The sequence below is a fragment of the Myotis davidii genome, unplaced genomic scaffold (genome assembly GCF_000327345.1).
Source record: "Myotis davidii unplaced genomic scaffold, ASM32734v1 scaffold582, whole genome shotgun sequence".
Classification (NCBI taxonomy): domain Eukaryota; kingdom Metazoa; phylum Chordata; class Mammalia; order Chiroptera; family Vespertilionidae; genus Myotis; species Myotis davidii.
In genome coordinates, this window is record NW_006294113.1 from 493,119 (window position 1) to 504,736 (window position 11,618).

The following is an 11,618-nucleotide window of genomic DNA, read 5'->3' on the forward strand; positions in this document are numbered from 1 at the left end:
GCGCCGTCTTCTCCGTGGTGCAGTTCCTGACTTAATGACATAGAAACCTTGGGCATGAGGCAGCATGACAGCGATGGCCATTTGCATTCGAGGTCAAAACTGCTTTGGGCAAGATCAACACTGTCAATCCGTTTCTACCTTCTTGCTCTATACACGTGAGGAGCAAGGTGTGGCGTTAAGTGTTGGTCTGTGTATAGTTCCTACAGGAGGATTCCAACAGGGCACAGCCCTGGCCTCCAGGGTTCTCGCTCGCCAGAAAACGGCTAGGCAACATGCAACCCAGGCAGTTTATATTTAGCTTTGGAAAGAAAGTCTATGAGCCAGAAACCAGAAGAGCATTTTCTTAGAGAAACATTGTTTATGGGTCTTTAGATCCCCAAGCCAACCCTCAAAATTTTCTTTGGGCAAAAGTCTGTCAGATACCTAATCGCTAAGTGTAGCAATATGTCTTTGGGAAAAATGCTTCCAAGGATCCAACTTAGTCAGCAGGGGTCCTTTTCACTTTACAGAGCCTGGACAGCCTGAGCGAAGGTGGTCTCCAGTGGGCACTCTTGCACAAACCCCAGGGATAATAAAAAGTAGGCAAAGCAAGCATGGGACTTCCAAGGGTGTGGGGCGTGGGGAACTGGGAGGGCCTGGCTAGCACAAGGCCGGTCCAGGCTGGCTCCTGGTTGATCCCCATCTTCAATTCTGTTCGTGTCAGGGTTGCTCTGCCATCGCACCACCTCTATTCTTTCATCCCTTCTTCTCTGCAATGAAGCTCTGTGCGCTGATCACATCAGACACTCTGCTAGGCACTGGGCAGTTCCTGAAGTGAACAAGACATTGGCTTTACCCTGAGGAACAGAACTTTTATTAAAATTTGAACTTCAGATAAGAAACACTCGTTTAATTTCCAGTGGCTGGAATAGCACCTGGCACATAGTCACTACTCAATACTCGTTGAATGGATGAAGGAGCTCCCAGCGACAGATGCAGGAGATTGTGACTTCCTTCCCAGCATGGTCTGCAAGGCCCTCCCTGCTCTGACCTTATCTTTATGGTCTAGTAATGTCAAACTCGGCCTCTATTGTGCAGACATCACTCGGGGATTTGCTGCCTTGGGACTTGGCTCATAGTGCTCTTCCTTCCAGCACCCCTGTCTTAGTCACCCCCTTTTCTTGTTCCCCCCTTATCTACATTTTCCCACAACTAACTCCTATCTTAAAGTTAATTTATTAAACAAATATTAGTTGAGCACCTACTACCTGGAAACTGGTGATTTGGTGATGAACAGAAAACCATGGCCTCATCTGTCCTCACCCTCAGGAGTATAGCCTAGAGAGAAGACAGAGAATAAGGGTGACACAACCAACTGTCTGGTGATGACTCGATTAGTGTTACCAAGGGAAAGGACAGGTGCCATTAGCACGCAAGCAGCGGGCCCCTTCCTAGTGTTGGGGGTCAAAAACTGCTTCTCTGGTGAAGGGATGTATGCTGGAGGAGGAGGTGGGGAGAGGAGGAATTGCTATGGAGGCAGGGAAAATGCATGAGCAAAGGTCCTGAAGTGAAAGGAGCAGAACACGGCTGAGAACTGAAAGGAGCCCAGGTCTCTATTGGGCTTCGCCATCTGGAGGAAGCCCTCCTTAGCTGCCCTGAGAATTCTTAGATATTTACTTGGATCGGCCATGATTCTCCATTCACAATTCCATCACCATCCTGCATGCCACATCTAAAATAAAAAAGCATAATATGCTAATTAGACTGGACATCCTTCTGGACGTCCTTCTTTCCAGACAAAGCCAGAGCCAGTGGGAGCCGTGGCAGAGGCGGCAGAGGGCCCTGGCTGTGGCGGCAGTGGACAGGGGCTGGGGCCAAGTCTCTGGCACAAATTTTGTGCATCGGGCCTCTAGTTGTAATATAATCTGTATTGATGAGTCTGCCTTCCTGTATAGACCACAAACTCTTAACAATTTTTCAATTTTATTTTTAAATTACAGTTTACATTCAATATTATTTTGGTTTAGTTTCGGGTGAAAAGGCAATCAGTTTTGAAGTCCCAGCACTTAGTGTAGTGCATGGTGTGTTGAAGATGATTGGTAAATGTTAGTCGAATAAAACAATGAATGAGCGCATTGAATCAAGCTTTTTGTAAGAGCAGTTATTAAAACAACAGTGAGCTCAAAATTATACTCCCTGGCAAATCCCTGAAGTAAAGCTTGTCCATTTAGCTAGTTAAGTGCCGCGCCACAGGCTTTCCCAATCAGCCCAACTAGGGAAGAGCCTTTAATGAGATGGGAGGCGCTTCCCTGCTCACCTGGCGCAGTGGGTCCAGAGGAGCGGAGGGTCATGACGGGGTTTTCTTAAAACAGCAGCAGCAGCAACAACAAAGCATTTGGTTGCTCCAACACATGGATGAATGTCAAGACAATAATTTTAATTGTCAAGAGACCACTGGTTTCATAATCCAGTTATATTCTAAAAGAAAATTTAGGGGACCCACATAGAGCTGCCAACTTTTTACTTCTTGAACAAGGTCAATAAAAAACAACCTTATTATGCCGTCAATTCGTTAAATAAAAACCCTCAAAGGGGAATCCTTTGAATTAGACACATTTAGCTTTAGGAAAAATGATCTCCATTGTCTTCATTTTGCTGGGACCCAGTGCAATTTTTTTGAGGAGTTTGCAGTGACGGTTGGGAATGCCTTTAACAACCTGCAAGAACGGTGAGCTCAGAGAACACCGGCACTGACAGGCAGGTCTGGGGAGGAGTCATCTCCATGAGGGAAGTCTGGGTCAGGAGGGCCCAGCTGGTGGGCAACCTGTATTTGCAATCTGCACCCTGAAGAAAGTTTCTCTAGCAAAATGGTCAAAAGCTAACGATAGGGGATATATTCATACCTCAAAGTTTGTTACTTGAACTAAACATTGCATTTTCAATTTGTAAATACAAGGTTGGCCTGTATTTGTTTGGTATTTATGCTGCATGTTCATTTGGAAATGGTACTTCTCAATCCTTTCATCAGTTGTTTCTCTCCAAAGTGAGCAACCTCATTCTCAGGAAGAGGGTTTGCCTCTCAGAGGAAAGAAGGCAGGAGCAGCAAATGAGGGAGCTTTTGTCCTAGAATTTAGACATACTAGTAACACTGGTTCTGTTTACAAATCAGTGAACAGAAGTCACTAACATGGAAGCTGAAACTTTGGCTCCCCTAAGGAGAAAAATATAAATTTCTCTTAAAATAATTTGAGCAACAGGATAAAACAATCAAATTTTCAACATGCCTAATCTCTCTGGGTCACTCTGGGCATTGATTTGAACAGCAAATATCTAAGTGGGTGAAATCTGCTCTTCTTTAATTCAATTAGGTTGACACAAATGAACAGCTGAGAAGAATAGCCCAAATGAGGATTGTTGAATATGACTACAAACCTGAGTTTGCATCTGCAATGGGAATAAACACTGCCCATCAAACAGGTACACACACAAGTTCCCTTTTTAATTTTGTACTGTCTCCTATTAAAATTTTAATTCCAAATTATTTTTTAAATATATTTCTATTGACTTCAGAGAGATAGAAACTTCAATGATGTGAATCATTGATTGGCTGCCTCCTGCACGCCCCCTACTGGGGATCTAGCCCATAACTAGGACATGTGCCCTGACCAGGAATCAATCCGTGACCTCCTGGCTCATAGGTCGATACTCAACCACTTAGCCACACTGGCCAGGCTTAATTCCAAATTCTTTAACTGGAGGTTGTGTGCTATGGCATTTGAAAACATCCTGTTGGTCTAATTCTTCCTCTGTGAAACCCGTAATCACTAGAACAGGAAAGCTTAAAGAAATTCCTGTTGTCTTTATTCAATACCCATCTCATTCCTGCACCCCAAGGTACTGGGAGACTATTTTCAATATATTGTTTCTTTTCACTGGCATCCTCTCGCTCATGTGATGAGGGTTGAGGGGCAGATGGCAGCTCAAACTGTTTGAGGGCAATCCTGGGATGGAGAGAGAAAATGGCATAGTAGACAGGTCTAGGTTAGAGAAGGGCCAAGTGGTGTTTATATTCCAATCCGGAATCCTAAAGAACAGATTAGGAGGCAAGTCCTTCTGCAGGAAAAGAAAACAAACAACCCCCCCCCAAAAAAAAACCCCACAAAAACAAGATAATATCCCACCCTTGCATCTATGTGAAGAAATTTTAAGGTATTTACTCACCCCTTCCAACATTTGGCATCGAGTCTCAAGGAAAAGTAAAGAAAAGGCACTCCCACTTAATCCTATAGTGATGCATGGCTCAAAATTCCTTCTTTGCTTCAAATGCTTGTAGATCAAAGCAAAAGCTGAGAAGGGATAAGCATCTATTTGCCAAGACTTCCCCCCTGGCCTGTGGCTGTTGGTGTTCCTTTCTGATGTAGGCCTGGGAGGATTTTCTCCAGAAAGGTCTTTCCCTGACTCAACCTGTTGGAGTGTTTTGTGTCTAGGAATGATTGCCCAGGAGGTGCGAGAGGTCCTGCCCAGAGCCGTGAGAGAGGTTGGTGATGTCACCTGTGAAAACGGAGAGACGCTGGAGAACTTCCTCATGCTCGATAAGGTAAGCACAGAATAGATACCTGCCTCTAGAGCTATAACCAGGGGGACGTAACATCCATTCAGGAAACAGGAGAGTAGGAAGAATTCTTCCCCCAGGCGGGGAGTAAGTTGGTGTCAATTATCCCACACCGGTCATAGGCACCCCAACCAAGTCCCAGAGGCAAAAAGAAAAAGGAATATAACCGGCCCTGAGAAAATCCACTTAAAACAAGGACTGAAATCACAAGAAATAGTGACACTTGGATTAGACTTTGTCTTGAGAAATGGAGCTAAAACTCACAAAAGTAACTTATCTCACATAGCATTGAAGTTATCATTAAAACAATGTGCTTTTCCGAGTGGCGTGTTAAGTGTTGATTTTTTTTAGCACCGTTTTTCAACAAAATTGTATGTGTTTGACTTCCCCGGCACAGTCATAAAGTGGGTCATTTTTCAAAGATGTTCATGAGCCTCCTCATTTTCTCCGGGAGCCTGTCTTCATTCCCAGATATTCACAGCGTTGTCTTTTGAAGGAATATGACCATGCTTGCAGATTCACTCCTCTTCCCTTGTTCAGGGGTCCAGGGATGCCTTTCCCCTGGCTGATCACGTCTGTTAATTCTGTGCAATCCCGCATCTTTTGCAAACTTTGCCAATTCACTCGGCTGCTGGTTAGCTTTATGTTGCATTATTATATTTGATGCTGGGAGGGGAGACTGATTGACAGGGGGATTTTATAGTCATTGAGAGAGATGTTTGAGCAAAACAGTTTCAAAGTACATAAGAGTCAGTGGGGGATCTGACCGGGTTCTGATTCAGCACGAATGGGGTGTGACCCGAGGTCCTTCTCACCGGCCTCCAGGTGATGGCACTTGCACCAGCCCTGCTGGTCAGCAGGCCGCATTGGAGTAGCAAGCTAGAAGGTGCATTTTCATGGTAGGCCCTTCCAGTCTTCTGTCTGCAAGTTCTCCGACAGCAGATACTTAGATAATGGAATCTGGATGGCCTGCTCAGCCCTAGGCTTTGAGGGCTGAATGGCAGAAGCCGGGTTCCTCCCTCCTGCTTCCCAGGATCACGTCTTCAATAAAATAAATTTTTTTTTTGTCTCTCTCAAACCTGGACTATCATTTCACTTGAGAGGTGTATCATGAGAAATTTATTTTTGTAAAGTACTGAAGTTTTCAAATAACTTACTTAAATCTTTTATATTTACTTAAAATATAAACTAGATCCACTGGTATTCATAGAATAAAGTCACCTCACTCTTACATCTTCATAAGCTTCCTGGGCTGAGAGAAGAGAGTAGGCGCAGCGGCCAGTCTCAGGATACAGCCTTGGGAGTGTGCCACCAGGCCGCCAAGGCGGGCTCTTGGGGTTACTTGTCAGGTAGCAGCTGTATCAGTCTGGCTGTGGCCCTCCCCTACAACATGCAGGAAAGAGATTTCTGTGTTTTCAATGTAGGTAATGTCTGCCCGGGGCCTTATGACTCTCATTGTTCAGTAAAATAATTAGTTCTCCGCCTGGCCCCGTATCTTCCCATTCCCAGTTGAGTTGAATGGGGACAGTTGGGAATATTAGCAACAGGAGTTCCAAGGGCCATTCCTCACTTCCACCAGGAGAGGCTACAACCCAAGTTCATTCCTAAGAAGGCAAGTGCAGACCCTGGGAAAGTAGGGGGAGGCATTCTTGTTCCAGACAGCTGGGCTCATTTGTCACCTGGAGAGCAAACCATGCCCAGGCAGAAACAAGCTGGGGATATGTGTCTCTGTCCTAAAGACTCATCAGCTGTATCTCAGCACCAAGACCTCCCCTGACCATCTTATCTGAAGTCTCCACCTCACTCGGGTTCACTTTGTGAGACTCAGGGCCACTGTGAGGGTGTGTCACGTCCTTTAAGTAATTAGAAAAAGGTACTCCCTCTGGCTGCTGGTGGGTATATGAGTGTTCACATTTTCTTAAAATTTTCTGTATGCTGATAATCTATGTATATAAAAGCCTAAGTGACCATTCGACCTTTGGACGAATAGCTATGATGCACACTGACCACCAAGGGGGCAGATGCTCAATGTATAGGCATGGAAACATGGAACAGACTAATGAATCTCAGAGGGAGTGGGGCAGGAGAAGGATGGGAAGACATTAATCAAAGATCTTACACGAATACTAGAGGCCCTCAGCCTGGCCTTCGGGGATCAGGCAAAAACTGACAGTCCTACATCCCCCAAGGGGTCCCGGATTGGGAGAGGGTGCAGACCAGGCCGAGGGACCCCACCAGTAACAAATCCGTGCACCAGACCTCTAGTTTTTATAATAAATGTTGGGAAAAGAAGTCATTGTTCACACACTTAAAACTGCAATTTAAATATGGTGTCAGCAGGTGGTGGCAATGCTTTGTCAATCAGATAGGCCTGTGGACTAGGACCTGGAATTTCACGAAACAGCTGAATTTATGCCAAAGTTTTCAAAGAGAATATTTTCGAGTAATCTTTAAAGAAGTAAAGTCTTTAAGTATAATTCAGTTCCTTTCTGATCAATGCTAACTTCACTTGATCTGTGAAGCCTGACACCTATGTCAGCGTCACTTCCTCCCAGTGAGTCGCTTAGCTTGCTTGGACTTCACCTGCAGAGCACGTGGGCTACTGGACTCCGCCTCGGCTGTTCCGTGCACCACGGCACCTTCCAGCTACTCACACTGAGCAGAGAGCTAAAGAGTAAAGAAACTTTCTACAAGAGTGGTGTCTCTCAAGGTGCAAAATCCCCTTCTTCCTTCCCCCCGGAGGATTTGTCTTTATTGTTGAAGCTAGAGCGAACATACCACAGTCCTCATTTTACTCCTCTTTTACTTTATTGCATTCCCCGGCCCACCCCTTATCCTCATCTCCTCTTTCACTCAACCCTCCACAGCAATGGAGCCACTCGAATGGGTTTCATATATACCCTTCGGTGTCTGGGCTTTCTGGAATATGATTCAAATGTCTTTGAATTATGAACTTTTGCTCATAGTCTGATGCATGGAATTCCTTGGCTTGTGTCTTTTCCTTCTCCTTCTCAAGCGGATCCCTTGACCACAACTATGCAGCTGTGAGTGTTCTCACACAGGCCCCCGTGTGCCTCTGGGTGGGAGGTTTTCTATGGAAAACATGCCATAGAGTTGGTCAGTTCTAACGCGTAACAGCAGTGCAGGAGGCTTACTGTTTCTCTACATACACAACACCTGACATTACCAGACTTTCTAAATTTTGCAATCTGATTGGGGTAAAGTGATACTGTACTTTTTAAACCTGCCTTTCTCTGACAAGTAATAAAGCTGTGCATTTCTTTCTTATGTTAGCTACTGAGATTTCTCCTGTGAATTGTTGGGCCTAGTTTTGTATTCGGTTGCCTGTCTTTCTCAGAATGAGACTATAACTTTCCACTTGAGGCCACTTTATCCCTTCCCAGGGCTCTAAAAAATAAAACTAATGGGCCAAAGCTGTAGCAATGCCTGAAGACAGGGACAATTATCTCCTATTTCAGTGCCTTGTTGGCTTCCTTCCTAGTGCTAATTACAACTTAAAACTATATTATTTACTTGTGGTTTACTTGTTGTTGGCCAGTTTTCCTCACTAGAAAATGTGCTCTCTGAGCCCCTTTCTGTCTTATCTAATAGTTTTATCTAATGGTGCACCTAGAAAGATGGTCAGACACCATAGTTGCTTGATAAAGAACTATTGATTCTGTCCATTAATTGAATATTAAGCGACATGTGCCAGGTATTTAGTTGGCCCTGGGGAGCCACAAGACACAGTGACTGCCATCAAAATGAGCTCACACCTCACCCAGGGAAGACAAGAAATCGAAGAATTGCAACAAACTGTGACATGTGCTAGTTCAACCGGAAACTTGTCTCAGCGGAAGGACTCAAGCCCTTCCACAGAAAATTCCACCCAAACAGAGATAAATAAAGCCAGGATTCTACAGCACACATAAGGCGACCATGAAACATCATTTTAAACAGTTTTATAAAGCTGTGTTCTCCCCATGTAAAGCAGAGGTCAAAACACAAACCCAGGGAAATGAACCCAGGACGTGTCCTCTTTGCAAGAGGAATATGCAAACCGCTCCTCGGGGGGCCTGATAGACATTCAGCTGGAGGGCTGAGCTTCCACGGCTGTCTCAGCAGCCTGCTTTTCTGGTTTGGAGATCCTGTTTTCTTAAGTCCATGTCAGGGCCTGGAGAACTACCCACAAAACAAACTCCTGGACAAAGATCTAAAGCCGAGTTTATCCAAAGCCGAAACAATTGTCAGACACACCCATTGGCTGCAGACAGTGTTTCTCCCTTTGGCAATCATTTTCATAATGCTCAATTACAGGCTGTTTTATTCCCATGATCTGATTATAAAATGTCAGTCCATGCAACATCAGATGCCTCGAGGAGAGATTTTCAAGTCTGTGACTCTCACTGGGAAAGAAATAAGAGCCTGTTTCAACTTCTCCCAGCCTTCTTTGCCACCAGGCTTAGGCACCCCTTCTCAGTGTCATTGACCGAGGACAAGCTGTAGTTCCTGAAGACAGGAGATCGATTGCACTTCCTGGCTGCTCCCCAGGGCTGTGGACTCACTTACTCTCAGACCTACAAGTGGCCTGGGAGCTTGCAGTGTGGTCTCCAGGGTCCCAGGGCGTCCTAGTGAGTGAGGGGGACTGAAGGGGCATCCATCCACCTCTCTCCTGAGCCAGTCTCCTCCCAAAGGGGAAAGGACGTAACCAGAGTGGAAACCAGTTGGCTGAGTACAAATGAACCACTATCCCACTGCCCTGGGGACTTTCAACACTAGTGTTTCTTTGCTTAATTCACCTGCCTTGTCATGGGCATTTCCTAACATGGGGATTTGGACCTCTGTCTCCTTATTTTCTGAGAGAAACCATGGATAAAAAAAAATAAACTGGAAGTCCGTCACTCTCTTCAGTCTCATTAGAGAACAATGCTACGGCCTCTCAATGCCTCACAGCATGAACTGCCCTTGTAAGAATATATTCATTTATTTAGTCAGCAAATATATACTGAGTTCCTGTCTGTGCGGTAGCATCGGCAGTGGACACGACGTGGGGCCCAGTCGCTGTGTGTTTGTAGCAAAGGAAAATCTGACACTGCATGTAAGGCCGGTGGGAGGAGGCGGGGGAGGGCGGGAGGTCCAGGTGAAGGGAGAAGTCTGTGTGGGTTCCAGTGATGACACAGACCAGAACATGTTCTGTGAAGGGCAAAGGGTTCAGTATGACGGGAGCACAGAGTGAGAAGGCGGCGATGGTGAGAGATGAAGCTTCCATGGGGGGCCCGCTCTAAGCTAGGGAACAGCTCTCATTTCACAAAGGCCTCCCTGTTGTTGGCCTGTGCGCGTGTCCTTTCACACTGCCCTACGTGTCCTTTCGGAAAACATGCACATGCTGTGCCTATGTACCCTCACCCCAAAGCCAGTCTCAACGAGTGGGTAGAAGCTTCTTGTGTAATCGATTTGAAGCAGTTGCCACTTCCCCCACAAAGTCTCATGAGCAACGTTGGTGGCAAGCCAGTTTCATTGTTTTTGCATCACAGCTGGAAAGTTACATTTCTGCGGAGGTCGTGGGTCCCATTTAAAATGGTCAGTAATGCCCTGGCCAGTGTGGCTCAGTTGGTCGAGTGTCCTCCTATCCACCGAAAGGTTGCCAGTCTAATTCCCAGTTCAGGGCACATGTCCGAATTTTGGGTTTGGGGCTTGATCCCTGGTAGGGGGCGTGCAGGAGGCAGCCAATCAATGATTCTCTCTCATCATTGATGTTTCTATCTCTCCCTCTCCATTTCTCTCTCTAGAAATCAATTTAAAAAATCTTAAAAAAAAGAAAGTTGTCAATAATAAGGAGACAGAGTTGATTAATTAAATTAGGTTCAATTATAAAATAGTTTTTAACCAATAATGGGCATCAGTTGGGAAAACTTTTCAAAATGTCTCAGCCTTATGCCTATCTCATGAATACAAACAAGCCTGTATGTGGCACCTGGGTATGTGTGTTTAGAAGGAGTCCCTCAGGCATCTGGGTGCACATTGTGGTTAAAATGAACTCACAAAGATCATTCACTTGCATGGAAAAGGACATTTTCAGAAAATAGGTTATTTTTTGAGCATATTTATACAGCGGTGGGGAAAATAGGTTTACAGTATTCATACAAACAAGTAATAAATAATTATATAAGAATAAACTGTTTCACATACTTACAACTATAAATCTACTTTTGCCCACTCTGTCCTGGCTTCACCATGACAACAGAGGACAGAAGTCAGAGCATTTTAGTAAGAGTCAGTCCCCAGAACACGTCCTAGAAAATTAGTTTTGGTAATTTTCCACTGGATCCATAATGTCAGGGCTTTCGTTATAATTAAGGAGGTCTGAGTAAATTCCCTCTCCACTTTTATGTCCTCTTAAATAGGAAAGAAAGCACATGAAATATTTCTGGCCTACTGGATCCACTTAGTGCCAACAAATTTGAGTTGGAGGAAGCAGAGCTGGCTTGTTATCATTAGCGACAAGTAACTGGACAAGACAGCTGATGCTCTTACCATGTGCGGCAGCATTGAAAGTCCTGGGGAGATGCTGCAGGACCATTATGTCGTGGTTTCGAGGGGACGTTAGCATCCTTCTCCATGATCTGCTTTGGTTGGGCTAAATCGCAATTGAATGTATCAAGGAAACATTTTTTAAAAAAGAAGAAACAAGTTTCCAGTAAAAATAAAAATATTCAGAGTGTCCCCAACAATGTATGCAGACTTTAACAGCTGATCACTCAATTTCAAAAATGAAATGTATTTTAATAAACCCTGTCTATAAATATTCAAAGTGTGTATATACATTTTGGGGGGAACACATTATATATGTGGTATGGTAGTGCCAGTGAGGACGCAGAGAAGTGGGTAGATTCAGGAGATTTAGGCTGTTGAGATGACAGCACTGCCCGAAGGACTGCCTGTGGGGAGCGCGGTGGGTGGGAGGCGTGGAGGGATGGGGATTCGGGGGGGGGCATGGGGGGGGGGTCAGAGGCCATGGCTGGGAACC

The 11,618-nt window shown here is 45.1% G+C and overlaps 1 protein-coding gene across 1 annotated transcript in view; it reads left to right on the forward strand.

The window, feature by feature from the left end:
• The window catches only part of MYRFL (myelin regulatory factor-like), a 105,764-nt gene that overhangs the window by 66,289 nt on the left and 27,857 nt on the right, over positions 1–11,618 (forward strand). Inside the window, exons 12-13 of the mRNA XM_015566848.1 lie at positions 3,348–3,456; positions 4,467–4,576. Coding sequence (XP_015422334.1) covers positions 3,348–3,456; positions 4,467–4,576 — 219 coding nt within the window. The remainder of the gene's footprint in view (positions 1–3,347; positions 3,457–4,466; positions 4,577–11,618) is intronic.